At 51.4% G+C, this 21,225-nt stretch overlaps 1 protein-coding gene across 2 annotated transcripts in view; it reads left to right on the top strand.

Moving 5' to 3' along the window:
• The window catches only part of ACOT7 (acyl-CoA thioesterase 7), a 92,481-nt gene that overhangs the window by 53,326 nt on the left and 17,930 nt on the right, over positions 1-21,225 (top strand). For both annotated transcript variants that reach the window (XM_068537703.1, XM_068537705.1), the window contains exon 7: positions 3,711-3,827. In XM_068537703.1, coding sequence (XP_068393804.1) covers positions 3,711-3,827 — 117 coding nt within the window. The remainder of the gene's footprint in view (positions 1-3,710; positions 3,828-21,225) is intronic.

Below are 21,225 nucleotides of genomic sequence, written 5' to 3'. Positions count from 1 at the left end.
GAAAAAAACCTCTGGCTATCTCTGTCTCGTCTGTTCCCAGAAGGACCCTGACGTGGCTGAGTTCGCTGGCTTCTCCATCGAAAAACAGGACAGCCGCACGTAATACACATTCCGCCATAAATTTCTAACATCCTCTGGTTAAAATGCCCGCAAACCCCCCTCCCCCGTGACACACGCATACAGTTTCTACCAGAATCCCCTCTGTCTCCTCATCCTTCTTGCATTCAACTGTTTCAAGACTCTGGATCGGCCTTTTCTTAATGTAATAAATTATCGTCTTTGCAGCTGTGTTTCATGGCAAATGCAGCCGACCCCAGACACTGAATGAGCTCTGTTGGTCACTTACCGCACTGGGAGTAAGTCTACGGGAAACAGCTTCTGAATTCAAGCCTCCAGCTCACGCCGAGTCCTTTCGAGAGCGGGACCACTTGTCCAGCTGCTCTAACGACGTGAATTTTATGAGGCAGTTCAGCCTAGGAGCACTCAGTCTGGGCTCTCTCACTCCCTCTGGGAAACAAACACACACGCACGTGCACACACACGCAGGCGCAAACACGCACACTGACCCACGGCCTCATCCGCAGGCGGTGTGTGTCGCCCTTGCCCAACGTGTTTCCTGGTGTTCTGAGACATTTCCCTTGTCTTTCTTTTTCTGTTGATATTTATCCTCTAGACCACAGCTCTCTACCCAAAGCCCCGAATTAAATCAGGGTGGAGTTCAGCGACATCCACTAGCCCCTGAGTCTCTGAGCTGTAGCTGCTGGGCTCCTCCTGTTTGCTCCTCAAAGCCACCTGCCTGTCACCGCTGCCACCGCTTCTAATTTGCAGATGCAGCACCCAAAGCTCGGAGGATGATCTGCCCGCTCAGGGTCCCCAGCCAGGTGGGGGCAGGGGGCACTCAGGCCCAGGCCGTCCCAGCTCTGAACCACCATGTGGGAGGGACAGTGCCCTCCCCCGCCAGGTGACCTGTATGCTGGCCTGTGTTTTCACCTCCTTGGAGCCCCGGGCCGGTGAGGGACTTGGCTGCTAAGCCGGCACTTGCCCCGCCTTCATCAAGGCCCCTCCCTCACTGTGGGTAGAAAGGCCAGGAAGGACTCGTGCTGGGCTTAGGCATGGCTTCCCGGGTCCATTTCCAATATGACTTAAAATAACCCACCAGAGGCTCCTCGCAAAGCCAGGTGTTACCCCTTGTCTCAGACCTTGAGCGCCGAGCTGCTTGAAGCCCGGAGCCTCCCTGCCCTGCCAGCCGCCCAGGGTTAAAACCTGGCACCAGTGGTTCTGTTTTCTGCCGAAGAGCCTTTCCCCAGCCTCTCATTTGCACTCTCTTTAGAATTGGACCTTGTGTGACTTTGAGCCTCCGTTGAGCAGAGTGACGCAGTATCTTTGAAAACGCTTTGAGAGTGGCAGGTGCCAGCTAACTCTGCCCCATTGTCTCCATGCTTTATCGTCATCATCAGGAGCTTGCATGAGAAAAGTCATGGTAATAGAAGCATAATTTTAAAATCAACAACCCTAGTGTTTTTTTCAAAAAACTTTTTTATTATGGACATGCTCAAATATACACAAAAGTAGAGAGAAGAGTATACCAAACCCCCAGGTATGCCCCTCCCAGACAGAGGGCCCCTCCCTGTCTCCCATGTTCCTTGTAAGTAGTGTCTTCTGCTGTAGTATCTGTACGAGGCCTCTGGTTCATTACAGAAGGGGCTTCTGTCCTGTTTTTAGTTTATTGTATTTTGTTTCCCCTTCACAGTAAAGAGAGTTTTAATTAATCACCAATGTTTAAAAATTGGTAGATTCCTCATAAACTCGTAGGTTCCAGGCTTCTCTTGAAATATCGTTAGTCTGGTCGTGCTGAGCCCTTGTTCCTGGGGGTGAGGGACAGTAGGAGGGGCCGAGCAACAGCTGTCCTGTAGAAGGGTCCCCGCCAGCTCTCCTCGCTGTCAGCTGTCCGGCGTCACCTGCCTGGCCCTGCAGGCACTGAAGTCCACGAGCCCCACCTGAAACATGACTCCCTGGGAGCCAGGGTTTTATGAGCCTGCCTCTCTCTGCATTTTTAGAAATCAGTCTGTATCCTTGGGTGGATGTACATAACTGTTTTGTTTTTTGTTTTTTGGGTTTTTTTTTTTGGCTGTGTTGGGTCTTCGTTGCTGTGCGCGGGCTTTCTCTAGTTGTGGCGAGTGGGGGCTACTCTTCGTTGCGGTGCGCGGCCTTCTCATTGCGGTGGCTTTTCTTGTTGCAGAACACGGGCTCTAGGCGCGCGGGCTTCCATAGTTGTGGCTCGCGGGCTCTAGAGCGCAAGCTCAGTAGTGTGGCGCACGAGCTTAGTTGCTCCGCGGCACGTGGGATCTTCCCGGAACAGGGCTCGAACCCGTGTCCCCTGCATTGGCAGGCGGATTCTTAACCACTGCGTCACCAGGGAAGTCCCCATAACTTTTAAGTTTTCTGATAGTTACCAGGTAGATCGATATCATTTTGCTGCTTTTATAGGTCAAAAATGGTTGAATATTGGCCATTTCATGTAGTTTGACCTAATAAAAGATATGGTTTAAGGTTTTAAATATGAGATAAGAAGAAGAATATTGTGTTGCCCTTGGTGGGGCAGGAACGGGGGTTGGGGGGGTTAGCAGCAGGTATGCCATCCTGATCCCGTCAGTTAAGGGGGCGCGAGCAGAAGAAAACGTCTACAGCCTGAGGTTTTAGACACCTTGGCCCGACAGTGCTCTTTCGGTCAGCCCACTTGTCTAGTTTTGTTTGTTTTCTTATGTAACAGCTTTATTGAGATGTAATCCACATGCCGTACAGCTCACCCATTACAAGTCATTGATTTTTCGTGTATTCAGAGTTACACAACCGTCACCACAATCAATGTTAGAACATTTTCATCACCCCAAAGAGAAGCCGCATAACCACATTAGCAGCCGTTCCCCACTTCTCCCGAATCCCCTATCCTAGGCAGCCATTAATCTACTTTCTCTGTCTGTGGATTTGCCTATTCTGGATATTTCATATAAGTGGAATCCTCCAATATGTGGTCTTTTGTGTCTGGCTTCTTTTACTCAGCGTAATGTTGTTAAGGTTCATCCATGTTGTAGCCTGTGTCAGTACTTTGTTTCTTTTTACTGCTAAATAGTATTCCATTGTATGGCTATGCCGTATTTTCCTTGTGCATTTATGGGTTGGTGCACATTTGGGTTGCTTCCATTCTGGGGCTATTATGAGTAATGCTCTCATGGGATCAAAAACTCGTGTACAACTCTTTGCGTGAACGCATGTTTTTATTTCTCTCCGGTGCACACCTAGGAGTGGAATTGCTGGGTCACGTAGCAGCTCTGTGTTTAGCCTTTCGAGACCCTCCCAACTGTTTCCAAAGCGGCTGCACCATTTCCATCCCCAGCAGCCGTGTAGAGGGTTCCGATTTCTCCACATTCTCACCGGCGCTTGGCATCTGGCTTTCTGATTGCGGCCATCCTGGTGGAGAGTGTGACGAAGCTTTCCTGGCAGGATAGGATGCCTGTAGAGGTTAGGAGAACGGTCGTCACTTTGTCAGTGGCCCAAAACCTCAGCCACAGTCATCTTCCAAAGCTCTCAAGGCAGCCAGGTTTGCGGCCCTGCGGGTGGGAACGGGGGCATTGTTTCCCACAACTTGTTTCCAGGACAGGCAGTAGGCTTCCCTTCCCCATGTCTAACCTGCCGCCTGCCCTTCTCTGCAGGGGTCACCATGAAGCTCATGGACGAGGTGGCCGGGATCGTGGCCGCGCGTCACTGCAAGACCAACATAGTCACGGCTTCCGTGGACGCCATTAACTTTTACGACAAGATCCGAAAAGGTAAGAGAACTCCGCCGACAAAGAGGGGCGCTGCCTCGGCTGCTTGGGTCCCGTGTACAGTTTGCTTTTTCACCCTGCCTGTCCCGGGCCCTGGCCTCTGCCCATCTGCCAGGACACAGGAGCCAGAGCCTCGAGTCTGCCTTTGGTGATGCATCTGTGAAGTTACGGTTTGCCGGTTTGACTTTTCAGTCTGGTAAATTCTGTAACTCAGATGTGATTGGGGCCTTTATCCTGCTGAAGAGCAGCATAAACTTGTTCTCTTAAACTGCCCCAGGCACGGAGCTCTGCGAAGACCCTACGCGCACGGTTGCTGCGACCACTGCCACCAGATCCCGTGGCGGCACGTAACCTCTCTGGAGGGGGCACAGGTCACCCGTGCCGTATGCAGTGGCGGGGGCAGAGCAGAGAAGCCTCCGGCCCTCTCCTCGGCCAGCCTGCCTGCACCATCCAGGGCAGCGCTGGTGTTGGTGGTTTTCCCCGACACCGAGGTCCAGTCCCAGCCCCGCCCAGAAACAAGACGGTTCCCATGCTTGTTTCACATTAATGCTCATCTGAAGAGGTACAGGGACTGTCCCCTCCTGGCACGTGGTGATTTCTGTCTGTCGTGTCTTCTGAGATGAGGCCATGCGCCCCCGGAAAGCAGCCCTTCACCGTGGGGTCGGGGGTGTCCGGGCTGCGAGAGCCTCACTGGTTCTGAAGGAGCCTCACCAGGGAGGCAGCCGTTGGAAAAGCTGAGTCAGACCCGTCCCCGGGCCATGGGGGGACAGAGGAGAAGGAAGGGAGGCTGACTCCTTGCCTCCGGCCTCGAGGGGCGCCGCTGAGCGGAGCAGTGCTGGGTCCAGACCCACAGAGGCCTCCTCCGGGCTCTGAGGCCCCGGCCTGGTCCCAGCCCCGCCGCGCGCTCTCTCCTGCAGACACGCCTGTCGGTTGAACGCCTGAGCGCTGGGGACAGAGCGTCCTGAGAGCGGAAGGGTGAAGGGGTGCCTCCCCTTCCCGGCCTAACTGAGAGCACGCCAGTCTGACCCACACTGGATTTGGGGTGCTTTCAGGGGAAGGGTGGTCTGCAGAACTGCTTTCCTCTGCTTTGCAGAATCCCTTCCCAGCTAGGAGGCGATTGCCTCAGACACAGAGCACAGTGTCATTTTAGGATTTGCCCAGAACAAGTGGATCTTGTCTGTCTTGGCTGGTCCTCCCCGGGCCTTGGTGCTGTGTGTGGTGGTGGTGGTGGGGACGTTTGGGAAAGGAAGACTCCTGTCGTGCCACGATTCCTGGACTCTCCTTTTCTGGAACTGCTCCCTGGGTAAATTACTGTGATCACAGCTCCACTGTTAAACGTGACTTCAAAACCCACTGTGCAAAATGCGCTTACGTTCCACAGAGCTCGCTTGTTCACTGTCTCCCGGGTGCCCTTTGAGCGCCGCCAGCTAAGAAACAAAGTGGGCCTTCCTCGAGAGCCCGCCAGACTCCTCAAGGTCAGCCCTGTTGGCAAAGCTGCTTTGCAGTTGAGGGAAGCTCCCAAAGAATGAAAGTTGACCTTCGTTAGAAAAAAGGAGACGATGAAACAGCCCTCACCCCCGACACTTCACCCTCAGTCCCTCGTGTGACCAGAATTACCTTTCAAAGATGTCAAGGAGGGGCCGCGTTGGTTCATTTTGGGTGGAGACAGTGAACCCCGGCTGGAGGAGAGCGCTTTTTCTAGGGGTACGTTGAGGGGCCTGGGGTACGTCAGGGCTACGTGGGTGCAGAGAGGACTTTGTTTCTAAAATGTTACTCGTATTCCAAAGCACAGAAAGGGACCTCCATTTTCACTAGCCATACTTCCTGGCGGAACATTCCACCGTGGATGGAGTGAGAGTGCGGGGCGGGCTGGGGGCTCACCGGCTACCCGCTGTGGCACTGAGCCCTCCGCAGGGCCCCCGTGCGCCTCGTGCCGTCCCAGCCTTGGCCGTGGGCCTGTGCGGCCCGGGGCCCCAGAGCTGGGCCTCCTGGCCTGGGGAGCGCCCCAGGGAGCAGAGAGGTTGCTTCTGTTTTCTCAGGTCACATCTTGTTTTGTGTATAGAGGAATTTGGGCCAAACTGAAATAACAGTTATGGAGTCCCCTGGGGCCGTTGGACAGTGTCACACCTTATTTGTTGTTTTCCAGGGAGTGTCCCCGCTCCTCCGCTCTCCGCCCTGCGCTGTGGCTCCAGCGAGGAGCCCGAGAGGTCGCTGTTTGGCCGCCTCGCACACAATGTCACATGCCGTGTTCGATGCCAAGGGGCAGCGGCCCCTGTTCCCCCGTGCTGTACTCTCCTTTCTGGGGAAGCGCAGGGCGAGGCCGGCTGCGCCTGGGGTGACCCCGTGGGCTCTGGGTTCTTGGCACTGGGCATTGGAAGCGTGTCAGACACCCGGTGAAGGGGTGGGGTTGACATTCCCGGTGGCTTTGCTTTGATTTTCTGAAGCCAGTCTGCCGAGATGGCTGTGAGCCCGCGGGGCTCTCCGGGGCGCAGCCTGCGAGCTGGGCCGGTCCCTGGCCTCGTGGTTCTGCTCCAGCGCGAAGGGGCCGAGAGGTGAGGACGCGGGGCAGTGAGAGTATGTGTGCATGTCCCCGGGCGGCACCGCCGCGACCACAACCTGGGGGCTCGAAGCACAGCAGTGTGTTCCCTCCCGGTTCTGGAGGCCAGGCGTCCGCGCCCTCCAGAGGCTCCGGGGAGGATGCCTCCTGCGTCCCTGGGCTGTGGCCCATCCTCCGTCTCCCTCCCGGGGCCGCGTCCCGCCTCTCTTCTCTTCCTCTGTGACTTATGAGGATGCTTACAGAGGATCTAGGGCCCACCTGGGTGATCCAGGAGGCTCTCGTGTCAGGTCCTTAATGACACCTGCAGAGACGCTTATTCCGAATAAGGTCACATTCTCGGGTGCTGAATGGACTGATCTTTTGGGGGCCCACCGTCAACTCACTACAGATGCTTTCTTTTCTTACAGTTTAACTCTTGTAGACACAAGCTCACTTTCTCTTCTGCAAAACTGTAGGTGGGTAAAGTCTCTTCCGTGCCCCAAACCACCCTTTCCCTGTCCCGTTGCCCACATGGATGTGGGTCCTACCCTGGTGAGAGCCAGCGGTCAGGTCAGCGCCAGCCCAGAGAAGGAGCAGCTCTGAGGGGTCCAGAGGGAGGTGCCCCAGCTCTGAGACAGGCAGTTGCACAGCTGGACGGGGGTCACCCCTGGGACCTGACTCCAGAGAACAGCCCCCCTAGGGCAAAATCGAGAGGCTGTGTGCTCCCGGCATGGGGACACTGAAGAAGGACCAGTGGCTTTCCTCCAGGTGGCAGAAGAAGGAGCCGAGAAGCAAATGTTTAGTGATGACAGGAAAGCACAATGGCTTGGACCAAGGGGTCACACTTCTTCTTCTGGAGGTGTAGAATTAACTTGTCCCTAGGTCGAGGGTAAAACTTAGCACAAGGACTATTTTTTAAGTCATGTTATTTTCATGGAAAAGGTGCCAGCAGGTGGTCCTGGGCACACGCAGGTGACTGAGCAAGTGGGCACCCTGGGATGTGGCCATGATGGAGCAGCTGTCCATGCCAGCGCCCGGCCTCATCGGGCAGTGCCCACCCGTCCTGTTGGGGAAATCCTTGAATGTCACCCTGGTCACATCCCACCTCTCAGACACACACCCGGGGGTCCCCTCCTTTCCCCCCCCCAACCACTCATGAGCAGCCTCCTCCTGGTCCTCCCGGGAGGGGTGCCCCCCACCCCCTAAGGCTGCTGTGACACAGTGGGGGAGAGCCCAGAAGTTACTATGCGTTGCCAGCTGCACATGCCGTCCCTGTGAGTTTCCCATCACTGTTGTTTGAATTTTCACAAACCAGTGATTTAAAAACAAAAAGCATTCTTCTATGGTTCCCAAGGTCAGGTGTCTCAAAGAGGTCCACAGGCTGTGATCCTTCTGGAGGCTCTAGGGGAGGGTCTGTTTCCTTGCTTTTCCAGCTTCTAGCAGCGCCTGCATTCGTTGACTTGGGGCCCCTTCCTCCAGCCTCTGCTTCCGTCACCCCATCTCCTTCCCCTTGCTCTGACCTCCTGCCTCCTTCTTATAAGGACCCTTGAGGTGACAGGGGGCCTGCCCGGATAATCCGGGATTCTCTCCCCATCTCCAGATCCTTAACTGAATCCCGTCTGCAAAGTCCCTTTTGCCATGTGAAGTAAGGTATTCACAGGTCCCCTGGGTTAGGGCGTGGGCATCTTTGGGGGCCATTATTCTGATGACCATAGGTGGTGTCTTAGCAGATGGGGTATGACTTTATGACTTACCCATTTCAGCATATTTCATTAGAAAAACAGCTGGAATGGAGAGGAAGCCAGGCCCTTGGGTTGACCAGCTTCTTCAGGTCTAAGGCAGGAAGTGCTTTGCTCTATCTCCGTTCAGCCTCTGGTGAAACTCCTCACTCAGAAGGACAGTGCTTTGTATGCTTTCAGCCAAACGCCAGCCTGGCTGTGGCCTCACCTGTCACCCGGGTGGGGTGTCTGTCAGGAAGCCATGCCTGCAGCTTAGCAGCCTGAAAACATAGCCCCAGAAGGTCGGAAGATGACTTTGAATTTCAGCCACAAAGGGTGTGCGCTGAGAGGGGAGCCTACTGCACCCGCACTTAGGACACGGTGGGGGCAGCCCTCAGGGGCGGGGACTGTGCCCTCTCACAGGGTGGCAGGTGTGCTGTTACCACTCAGATTCCTCTAGGACGCCGTCACTGCCGGCCTGGACCATGGCAGGCCCACCTCTCTTACACCCTCGCCCCCCCGCCCCCAGACCAGCCCATATCCACGGTCTTTAACGCTGGTGACCTATCCTTCTGATCACGGCCTTGATGGCTGCCCGTGACACACCAGGCTCAGCCCAGCCCCTCCGCCGGCACTGGAAGTCCGCCAGGACTCGCCCCCCTTCCCGCCAGGGTCCAGCGGGTTCGGGGACCTCGGCAGTTGTGCACAGAAGCAAACTCAAGCCGGGAAGTTGAGGTGAAGGAGGAGGAGCACTTTGTCCACGAGCCGCGATTGTGTGGGATCCCAGCGTCACAGGCCCTGTGACCCATCAGAAGATGGGTAGCAGCGTGAGGCCGCCTGCCTCACTGCTCCGTGGCCAGCAGTGTTCTGAGCACCCTGTGCTGGCGGGGTGGTGGGAAGAGGGGCCCCCCCCCCGCGCCCGCCTTATAACGGGGCTGCCAGCATCACTCAGGGCGAGCTGATGAAGCCCAAAGACCTGAACTTACTTCCACTTGCTCCATTTCTGAACTGTTTTTTAACTGAGATGCTAAAACGCTAAGAAAAGTTAAAAGGGGAAAATAGTTGCCTTTGATATAGTGGTTTTGGAGGCCTTGGGTAGGAGAACCTAAAGCTGACCTAGTCCTCTTGTGGAGAACTAATCTCCCCAGACTATCAGGGTAGGAAGGGAGGAATCTCTAGAAGATGCTTTGGGTGTGTCATGTCAGAAATACTGAAGTTAGGTCCCCACGGTGAGCCACAGCCACCCCCCGCCTCTGCAGGAGACCCTCTAACACTAGCAGAAAGATAGACAAGATGAAAAGGCAGAGGGCTATATACCAGATGAAGGAACAAGGTAAAACCCCAGAAAAACAACTAAATGAAGTGGAGATAGGCAACCTTCCAGAAAAAGAATTCAGAATAATGATAGTGAAGATGATCCAGGACCTCGGAAAAAGAATGGAGGCAAAGATCGAGAAGATGCAAGAAATGCTTAACGAAGACCTAGAAGAATTAAAGAACAAACAAACAGAGATGAACAATACAATAACTGAAATGAAAACTACACTAGAAGGAATCAATAGCAGAATAACTGAGGCAGAAGAACAGATAAGTGACCTGGAAGACAGAATGGTGGAATTCACTGCTGTGGAACAGACTAAAGAAAAAAGAATGAAAAGAAATGAAGACAGCCTAAGAGACCTCTGGAACAACATTAAACGCAACAACATTCACATTATAGGGGTCCCAGAAGGAGAGGAGATAGAGAAAGGACCCGAGAAAATATTTGAAGAGATTATAGTCGAAAACCTCCCTAACATGGGAAAGGAAATAGCCACCCAAGTCCAGGAAGCGCAGCGAGTCTCATACAGGATAAACCCAAGGAGAAACACGTCGAGACACATAGTAATCAAATTGGCAAAAATTAAAGACAAAGAAAAATTATTGAAAGCAACAAGGGAAAAACGACAAATAACATACAAGGGAACTCCCATAAGGTTAACAGCTGACTTCTCAGCAGAAACTGTACAAGCCAGAAGGGAATGGCATGATATACTTAAAGAGATGCAAGGGAAGAACCTACAACCAAGATTACTCTACCTGGCAAGGATCTCATTCAGATTCGACAGAGCAGTCAAAAGCTTCACAGACAAGCAAAAGCTAAGAGAATTCAGCACCACCAAACCAGCTCTACAACAAATGCTAAAGGAACTTCTCTAAGTGGGAAACACAAGAGAAGAAAAGGACCTACAAAAACAAACCTAAAACAATTAAGAAAACGGTCATAGGAACATACATATTGATAATTACCTTAAACGTGAATGGATTAAATGCTCCAACCAAAAGACACAGGCTTGCTGAATGGATACAAAAACAAGACCCATGTATATGCTGTCTACAAGAGACCCACTTCAGACCTAGGGACACATACAGACTGAAAGTGAGGGGATGGAAAAAGATATTCCATGCAAATGGAAATCAAAAGAAAGCTGGAGTAGCTACACTCATATCAGATAAAATAGACTTTAAAATAAAGAATGTTACAAGAGACAAGGAAGGAAGGACACTACATAATGATCAAGGGATCAATCCAAGAAGAAGATATAACAATTATAAATATATATGCACCCAACACAGGAGCACCTCAATACATAAGGCAACTGCTAACAGCTATAAAAGAGAAAATCAACAGTAACAAAATAATAGTGGGGGGCTTTAACACCTCACTTACACCAATGGACAGATCATCCAAAATGAAAATAAATAAGGAAACACAAGCTTTAAATGACACCATAGACCAGATAGATTTAATTGATATTTATAGGACATTCCATCCAAGAAGAGCAGATTACACTTTCTTCTCAAGCGCTCACGGAACATTCTCCAGGATAGATCACATCTTGGGTCAAAAATCAAGCCTCGGTAAATTTAAGAAAATTGAAATCATACCAAGCACCTTTTCTGACCACAACGCTATGAGATTAGAAATGAATTACAGGGAAAAAAACGTAAAAAACACAAACACATGGAGGCTAAACAATACGTTACTAAATAACCAAGAGATCACTGAAGAAATCACAGAGGAAATCAAAAAATACCTAGAGACAAATGACAATGAAGACACGACGATCCAAAACCTATGGGATGCAGAAACAGCAGTTCTAAGAGGGAAGTTTATAGCTATACAAGCCTACCTCAAGAAACAAGAAAAATCTCAAGTAAACAATCTAACCTTACACCTAAAGGAACTAGAGAAAGAAGAACAAAGAAAACCCAAAGTTAGCAGAAGGAAAGAAATCATAAAGATCAGAGCAGAAATAAATGAAATAGAAACAAAGAAAACAATAGCAAAGATCAAAAAAACTAGCAGCTGGTTCTTTGAGAAGATAAAATTGATAAACCATTAGCCAGACTTATCAAGAAAAAGAGGGAGAGGACTCAAATCAATAAAATTAGAAATGAAAAAGGAGAGGTTACAACAGACACCGCAGAAATACAAAGCATCCTAAGAGACTACTACAAGCAACTCTATGCCAATAAAATGGACAACCTGGAAGAAATGGACAAATTCTTAGAAAGGTATAACCTTCCAAGACTGAACCAGGAAGAAACAGAAAATATGAACAGACCAATCACAAGTAATGAAATTGAAACTGTGATTAAAATCTTCCAACAAACAAAAGTCCAGGACCAGATGGCTTCACAGGTGAATTCTATCAAACATTTAGACAAGAGCTAACACCCATCCTTCTCAAACTCTTCCCAAAAATTGCAGAAGAAGGAACACTCCCAAACTCATTCTATGAGGCCACCATCACTCTGATACCAAAACCAGACAAAGATACTACAAAAAAAAAGAGAAAATTACAGACCAATATCACTGATGAATATAGATGCAAAAATCCTCAACAAAATACTAGCAAACAGAATCCAACAACACATTAAAAGGATCATACACCACGATCAAGTGGGATTTATCCCAGGGATGCAAGGATTCTTCAATATACGCAAATCAATCACTGTGATACACCATATTAACAAATTGAAGAATAAAAACCATATGATTATCCCAATAGATGCAGAAAAAGCTTTTGACAAAATTCAACACCCATTTATGATAAAAACTCTCCAGAGGGGGCTTCCCTGGTGGCGCAGTGGTTGAGAATCTGCCTGCTAATGCAGGGGACACGGGTTTGAGCCCTGGTCTGGGAGGATCCCACATGCCGTGGAGCAACTGGGCCCGTGAACCACAACTGCTGAGCCTGCGCGTCTGGAGCCTGTGCTCCGCAACAAGAGAGGCCGTGATAGTGAGAGGCCCGCGCACCGCGATGAAGAGTGGCCCCCGCTCGCCGCAGCTAGAGAAAGCCCTCGCACAGAAACGAAGACCCAACATAGCAATCAATCAATCAATCAATCAATAAATCTTAAAAAAAAAAAAAACTCTCCAGAAAGTGGGCATAGAGGGAACCTACCTTAACACAATAAAAGTCATATATGACAAACCCAGAGCAAATATCGTTCTCAATGGTGAAAAACTGAAAGCATTTCCTCTAAGATCAGGAACAAGACAAGGATGTCCACTCTCACCACTGTTATTCAACATAGTTTTGGAAGTCCTAGCCACGGCAGTCAGAGAAGAAAAAGAAATAAAAGGAATACAAATTGGAAAAGAAGAAGTAAAACTGTCACTGTTTGCAGATGACATGATACTATACATAGAGAATCCTAAAAATGCCACCAGAAAACTACTAGAGCTAATCAATGAATTTGGTAAAGTTGCAGGATGCAAAATTAATGCACAGAAATCTCTTGCATTCCTATACACTAATGATGAAAAATCTGAAAGAGAAATTATGGAAACACTCCCATTTACCACTGCAACAAAAAGAATAAAATACCTAGGAATAAACCTACCTAGGAAGACAAAAGACCTGTATGCAGAAAACTATAAGACACTGATGAAAGAAATTAAAGATGATACCAACAGATGGAGAGATATACCATGTTCTTGGATTGGAAGAATCAATATTGTGAAAATGACTATACTACCCAAAGCAATCTACATATTCAGTGCAATCCCTATCAAATTACCAATGGCATTTTTTACAGAACTAGAACAAATCATCTTAAAATTTGTATGGAGACACAAAAGACCCCGAATAGCCAAAGCAGTCTTGAGGGGAAAAAACGGAGCTGGAGGAATCAGACTCCCTGACTTCAGACTATACTACAGAGCTACAGTAATCAAGACAATATGGTACTGGCACAAAAACAGAAACATAGATCAATGGAACAAGATAGAAAGCCCAGAGATAAACCCACACACCTATGATCAACTAATCTATGACAAAGGAGGCAAAGATATACAATGGAGAAAAGACGGTCTCTTCAATAAGTAGTGCTGGGAAAACTGGACAGCTACATGTAAAAGAATGAAATTAGAACACTCCCTAACACCATACACAAAAATAAACTCAAAGTGGATTAGAGACCTAAATGTAAGACCGGACACTATAAAACTCTTAGAGGAAAACATAGGAAGAACACTCTTTGACATAAATCACAGCAAGATCTTTTCTGATCCACCTCCTAGAGTAATGGAAATAAAAACAACGATAAACAAATGGGATCTAATGAAACTTCAAAGCTTTTGCACAGCAAAGGAAACCATAAACAAGACGGAAAGACCACCCTCAGAATGGGAGAAAATATTTCCAAACAAATCAACGTTCAAAGGATTAATCTCCAAAATATATAAACAGCTCATGCAGCTCAATATTAAAGAAACAAACAACCCAATCCAAAAATGGGCAGAAGACCTAAATAGACATTTCTCCAAAGAAGACATACAGATGGCCAAGAAGCACGTGAAAAGCTGCTCAACATCACTAATTATTAGAGAAATGCAAATCAAAACTACAATGAGGTATCACCTCACACCAGTCAGAATGGCCATCATCAAAAAATCTACAAACAATAAATGCTGGAGAGGGTGTGGAGAAAAGGGAACCCTCTTGCACTGTTGGTGGGAATGTAAATTGATTCAGCCACTATGGAGAACAGTGTGGAGGTTCCTTAAAAAACTAAAAATAGAATTACCATATGATCCAGCAATCCCACTACTGGGCATATACCCAGAGAAAACCATAATTCAAAAAGACACATGCACCCCAATGTTCATTGCAGCACTGTTTACAATAGCCAGGTCATGGAGGCAACCTAAATGCCCATCGACAGACAAATGGATAAAGAAGCTGTGGTACATATATACGATGGAATATTACTCAGCCATTAAAAGGAACAAAATTGAGTCATTCGTTGAGACGTGGATGGATCTAGAGACTGTCATACAGAGTGAAGTAAGTCAGAAAGAGAAAAACAAATATCGTATATTAACGCATGTATGTGGAACCTAGAAAAATGGTACAGATGAGCCGGTTTGCAGGGCAGAAGTTGAGACACAGATGTAGAGAACAAATGTATGGACACCAAGGGGGGAAAACCACGGTGGGGTGGGGATGGTGGTGTGCTGAACTGGGCAATTGGGATTGACATGTATACACTGATATGTATAAAGTTGATGACTAATAAGAACCTGCAGGGGCTTCCCTGCAGTTGTTAAGAATCCTCCTGCCAATGCAGGGGACAAGGGTTCAAGCCCTGGTCTGGGAAGTTCCCACACGCCGCAGAGCAACGAAGCCCATGCGCCACAACTACGGATGCCTGCGTGCCTAGAGCCCGTGCTCTGCAACAAGAGAAGCCACTGCAATGAGAAGCCCACGCACTACAACGAAGAGTACCCCCCACTCGCCACAACTAGAGAAAGCACGCACGCAGCAAGGAAGACCCAACGCAGCCAAAAATAAATAAATAAAATAAATAAATTTTTTTAAAAATTAAAACAAAACAAAGAACCTGCAGTATAAAAAAACAAACAAACAAAAAAAAACAGCTGGGCTTCCCTCGTGGCGCAGTGGTTGAGAATCTGCCTGCCAATGCAGGGGACACGGGTTCGAGCCCTGGTCTGTGAAGATCCCACATGCCGCGGAGCGACTGGGCCCGTGAGCCACAACTACTGAGCCTGCGCGTCTGGAGCCTGTGCTCCGCAACAGGAGAGGCCGCGATAGTGAGAGGCCCGCGCACCGCAATGAAGAGTGGCCCCCGCTCGCCGCAACTAGAGAAAGCCCTCGCACAGAAACGAAGACCCAACACAGCCAAAAATAAATAAATAAATAATTAAAAAAAAAAACAACTAATACTAAACTTTCTTTGGGTTATTTGTATGGAAATATGTTAATATAAATGTTTCAGACATTACATGAAATTTCTAAAAATCTTATATGTTCTGATATAATGTTATAAGTCATAATTCTAGTTATTACTTTAAAATGTATATCTCAGAAATAACTAAAAGAAAATTTATAAACAAATAAATAAATAAATAAAAATTTTAAAAGAAATACCGAAGTTGCTTCGCTGATTCCACGCTTTCCTTAATGACAGTCACTGCCCCGGCTCTCTGGAGCTTAAACGCTGAGCTGTCCTTAAAGTTTGCAACACTTGACAACGTGGCCTTGGGAAGAACAGTGTTTTATCATTCTGTTTTCTTTTCCAAATCCCTGTCCTCTTGCTGAAATCTGCCCTGGAAGAGGCCCCGGGTGCTGGGGGAGTCGGTGGGGCACCTGCCAGCCCTCCTGGGTTGTGCCACTGCAGGCAGCTCGACCGGGATTTAGAAACCGAGATGAGCTCACAGCTCTGCTCACTGCAGGCGCTCCGTCTATTTAAATATAACTCTGGCAAACGTTGCTCACTTTCGAGTGCCAGACTTTGTGCTAATAAAGTGCTTTTTACGATTACCCCTCACTTGGGGGTGTGAGACAAGAGCTCTTGTTATCCCCGTTTTTCCGATCTGGAAACTGCCGATGGAGGGGTTAAGGAAACTGCCCACGGCCGCAGGGCTGGTCCATGGTGGAGCCTGGCCGGGAGGCCGGACAGTCGGCTCCAGGGCCAGAGCTCTCAGCCCCAAGCCCTGGTGCCTTCCCACCACCGACCGGGCTTGAACCACATGGCATCCGCTGCGCGGGCCCGGGGGCATCCGCTTCGGTGGGTGACGCTGATCAGTGCAGTGCCATCCATCTTAGATGCCCGCACTGGACCGCCAGAGCCGCCGCCGTTTCCCCCCACCCCCACCCCCCACAGTTGTGTGTGAAACTCCTGCCTTCGTCAAGCAGCTTGAAACAGGGCTGAGGGTTCTCGCAGTCAGGGGCGTCCAGTCCAAGGAAGGCCCGGCTCTGCTCGCGTCCCCCTCATCGGTCTCAGCCCAGGAGCCCCCTTTCCTGCTGAATTCGGACAGTCAGAGGCAGACAGTTCAGTCTCTGCTCCCAGCAGCTCTGTCCTCTGGTTACGTCAGATTTGCCTGCAAGAGCCCATCAATGCCAATGCCGCCTCCCACAGCGGTCAGTAGCCACACATGGCTGTTTCCATTATAATTAAAAGTAAATAAAATGAAAAGTGCTGTTCCTTGGTCAGCAGGGCTGCGTTCCTTCTGGAGGCTCTAGGAGAGAACCGTTTTTTGCCTTTTCCAGCTTCTAGAGGCAACGTGCATTCGCTGGCTTGTGGCCCGTCCTCCATCCTCAAAGCCGGCAGCCTCTCTCTGACCCTGCGTCTGTTGCCACGGCTCCTCGCTCTCCCGTCCTCTTGTGAGGACCACTGTGATGACCTGGGGCCCACCTGGTGATCCAGGCTGAGCTCCCACCTCAAAATCCCTAACCTCGTCACACCTGTGAGGTCCCTCTGCACGTGAGGTAACATTTTCACAGGTTCTGGGATTAGGATATGGACGTCTTTGGGGGCCCTCGTTCCACCTGCCACGGTAGTTAAATTCCAGCTGAAACAGAGAGGCAGGTAGGGCTCCAGCCGACACAGAGAGGCAGGTAGGGCTCCAGCCCACTTCTGAGCTCTGCCTTTTCCCTGCCCTGTGTCTTACCCTGTGAGCCCTGTGGACAGGACGCTGGGAGAAAACTCGGAGGAGCAAGGGGCTCCCCAGCTCTTGGGGTTTCAAGGCAGCATGAAAAGAAGTGCCCCTCCCTCTGTCCCAAGCCTCCCAGCCGAGGACATGGCACCTCTGAGGTTCGGGGATTAGGGGGTGAGCATGGAGGCAGCAGGCTCGTCCCCGCCCCTTGTAGAGCGTTTGCGCTGGAGCTGGGGTCCCCGTGAGCGCAGCTGAGTACCCGCCTCTCCGACAGGCTCTCACATGCTGCAGATGCTGAGCTGTGGCCCAGGCCTTCTTCCCCTGCGGGCCGGCCACGGATGTGGTCACACCTCAGTGTCAGGTCCGCACAACTGCTAATGTCCTGGGGACCCAGGGAGGAGGGGCAGGGGTTCGTTGCCGTGTTCTTCACCAGCTGAAGAGCTGGAACTCCCTCGCGGAGATAGTCGCCCATTTTATTCATTTAGACAGCGTCAGAAGCAGCTTCTTGCCCAGTGTAAACGTGCCTGCTGCAGAAAAAGAAAAAGGAAGGGAGTGCTTTGTTTTAAATGTCACTGCTTATTATTACCTTGTTGGAACGACTCTTTTTTTTTTAGTATTTCCACTTTTAATTTATTAGGCTTATATTGACAAAGAAACCATAAGCTCATTTATTTATTTATTTGTTTAATTTATTTATTTTTGGCTGCATGGGGTCTTCGTTGCTACGTGCAGGCCTTCTCTAGTCGCAGCCAGTGGGGGCTACTCTTTGTTGCGGTGCGTGGGCTTCTTCTCATTGCAGTGGCTTCTCCTGTTGCGAAGCACAGGCTCTAGATGTGTTGGCTTCAGTAGTTGTGGCACGCGGGCTCAGTAGTTGTGGCTCGCGGGCTCTAGAGCGCAGGCTCAGTAGTTGTGGCGCACGGGCTTAGTTGCTCCGCGGCATGTGGGATCTTCCCGGACTAGGGCTTGGACCCGTGTCCCCTGCATTGGCAGGCGGATTCTTAACCACTGGGCCACCATGGAAGCCCTGGAACGATTCTTTTCACCCCCTGCAGACACAACAGGGAGTTCTGCGGGCACACTCTCCCTTTGGGTTTGAGACGCCTTTCCCCGGAGGGCTGTTGCAGAAGGGCACTCAGACCCCACCAGAAATGACTGTCCTGGGCTTCTGTCCAGACAACCTAACATACGGGAGTGACCTCCCCCGAGAGACGGCCACTCCTGCACCCATTTGCAGATGAGGAAACCGAGGCACAGCAGGTTCCTGGCTTGCCCCCTGCCCACGTTCAAGCCCAGGCCTGTTGGACCCCAGAGCCCGAGGACCCCAAGGCTCCTCCCCAGGGCACAGTAGCCTGAGGGAACTGTGGGCCCCGGGGGCTGCTCCGGGCTCAGAGAGGCTGCCTCTCGTGGAGACACTCGTGGGGACTGTCTGGTTGTGTCAGGGCTAATCTGTCCCTGCTTCCGAGGCTCAGAGGAGAGCTGGGTGGTCCCTTCCTGGCCTCCTTCCCTGGATCCGGAGTGGCCCCAACACCCCACCCCTGTCCAAGGTGGCACATGGCGCCGAGTGCCACCAGGAGGTGCTGTTTCTCCCCTTGAGCAGGTCACCCCACTCTTTTTTTTAATATATATATATATATATATATATATATACTTATTTATTTATTTATTTATTTATGGCCGCCATGGGTGTTCGTTGCTGCACGCGGGCTTTCTCCAGTTGCAGTGAGTGGGGCCTCTCTTCATTGCAGCACGCAGGGCTCCTCCTTGCAGTGGCTTCTCTTGTTGTGGAGCACGGGCTCTAGGCGCACGGGCTTCAGTAGTTGTGGCTCTCAGGCTCAGTAGTTGTGGCTCACAGGCTCTAGAGCGCAGGATCAGTAGCTGTGGCTCATGGGCTTAGTGGCTCCGTGGCATGCGGGATCTTCCCGGGCCAGGGCTTGAACCCGTGTCCCCTGCATTGGCAGGCGGATTCTTAGCCACTGCACCACCGGGGAAGCCCCGGTCACCCCACTCCTAAATAAACTAGTCGTCCTCTGGGCGGATTTGGACGTGTGACCTAGTGGAAAAGTCCCCAGGCAGCGTCTCAGCACTTCGGACCGCTCAGTCAGGGCGGAACGCACCTCCCCGCCGCCCCACGGAGCTCCCTGGAGCACGTGGCAGGTCGTGCCCGCTCTGGCGGTTTCTGAGACAAAGTGAACAGCAGCCAAGCTAGACTCGGGCTGGGGTCGTCCCCTGCTCATATGGGCCCCCAGGGTCCCCGGCTCTGACCCCTGTGCCTGGGGGAGGGTGGAAGGAGCCCGGCCTTTCTGGACTGCTCGGGCTGAGGGTGGCCACGATGCTAGTTGAGGCGAAGTGTCTACAGAAGTGTCCCCATCCGGCTGGAGTCTGCAGTGGCCCGCTGTCCACACAGGGCTACGTGTTGGTTCAGGGGTGATGGGGCGCCCGCTCTCGTGGGGTTCCCAGACTGGGAGGGAGGCAAACATCAGACAGGCCGTCAAACGGGTTGGATATCCTGAAGGAGAGGAGCTCTGTTCTAGAAAGAGAGCGACGGGGGGCACCCGAGCTGCCGTGAGAGGGTGGACCGGGCTGGGCAATGGGGCGGGGGCGGCGTGGGGTCCGTGGGGTGGAAGGGGGGGACTGTAGGGTGGAGGGGGGGGTCTGTGGGGTGGAGGTGTCTGTTCCCACAAAGCTGGGACCCATTGCTGGGGACCCTCCACCACTGTGGACTGGCCGCTCTACACTCTTGGGTGCTGGGGGAGCCTAGTGATGTTGCAGTGGCTGGTGGCAGTGGAGGAGGCAGGAGGTGAGGGATTTGGTGGGAGCCTTCCCAGCATCTGGGAGCTGACGAACCGTGGACGTGGCTGGAGCTGCCCTGAGGTGCTTCTGACCACCCCATCCGCCGCGAATGACCACAGACCCCAGAGTGCACTTTCTGAGCCGAGGGTCAGGGAAGGGGAGGCCCTCAGCAGCACGGGGGTCTCTCCTTGTCAGTTTCAAATTAGGTCCCAGCCCCTCAGTGACCTAGTCCGTCTTCCAACCTTCAAGCACCTTCCCGTGGTGGCCAGCCAGTGGTAAATAAAGCCTGTGGGCTGTGGCAATAAAGATGTCACCATCTCTGAGAGGTGAAGAAGCTGGTGTTTTGGCATAATTGAAGTTTTCCTGACTTTTAAGAAGTGATCAGGGACTTCCCTGGTGGTCCAGTGGTTCAGAGACCACCTGCCAATGCAGGGGACAGAGGTTCGATCACTGGTCTGGGAAGATCCCACCTGCTGTGGGGCAGCTAAGCCTGTGCGCCGCAACTACTGAGCCCGCGTGCCACAACTCCTGAAGCCCGCGCGCCTAGAGCCCGTGCTCCGCAACGAGAGAAGCCACCGTGATGAGAAGCCCGCGCACAGCAACGAAGAGTAGCCCCTGCTCGCTGCAACTAGAGGAAGCCCGCATGCAGCAACCAAGACCCAACGCAGCCAAAAAAATTTAAAAATGTAAAAAAGAAGTGATCACTGTGTCTCCTACCATGAGTGACACTCGAGATGGCGTCCTCTTGTGTCTAATGCTCATAATCAACTTCTTCGTTGTTTGAAATCACTTTTGATTAGAAGTTTCTTCGGATTTCTACCCGAAATGAGACGTGATTAGCCACGTGGTTGGTGGGGGTGCTTACACAGGAGACAAACAAGGGTGTGTTTCCATTTGTTCTTTGAACAAACGGTCAGTGCTGAAATGCCCCGAATTCACTGCCCCTGCATCCCTGCCCCTTGCCCAGGGAGTTCTGGCAGGTTTCCTCTTGGGCGGGGGGGGGGTCTTGTCCCTCCCTGCCTCTCGGCTCTTGGGCCCCAAGTCTTCTGTTTGGTCGTGGGTGAGAGGGTGCTGGATGGCACTGGGGTGGCATGATGGGGACAGGCAGGGACGCCTGGAGACCCTCGGGGATGCCCACCTCCCCTTCCTGCTCCCCTGGAAGCGGCCCATGGGGGCCGTATGGGGGCTGTTCCCAGGGTGGGCTCAGGTGCTTTGCATACCACAAATAACCGCTCCCGCTTCTGGCTGCCCACGAATAACACGGATAACCGCTCCCGCTTCTGGCTGCCCACGTGCTCACCACCCTAACAGCCACCCGCTGCCCCAACTTGTCTGTCTTCCTGGTCTCTAAACATGTTTTGTGGGGGCCTGTCTCCATGGAGCTGGGACATTGGGGTTCCCGGGGTG

This window comes from Eschrichtius robustus, chromosome 3 (genome assembly GCF_028021215.1).
Source record: "Eschrichtius robustus isolate mEscRob2 chromosome 3, mEscRob2.pri, whole genome shotgun sequence".
Taxonomy (NCBI): domain Eukaryota; kingdom Metazoa; phylum Chordata; class Mammalia; order Artiodactyla; family Eschrichtiidae; genus Eschrichtius; species Eschrichtius robustus.
Note: the sequence above shows the minus strand (reverse complement) of the source record. Positions and strands in the feature narration are given on the sequence as shown.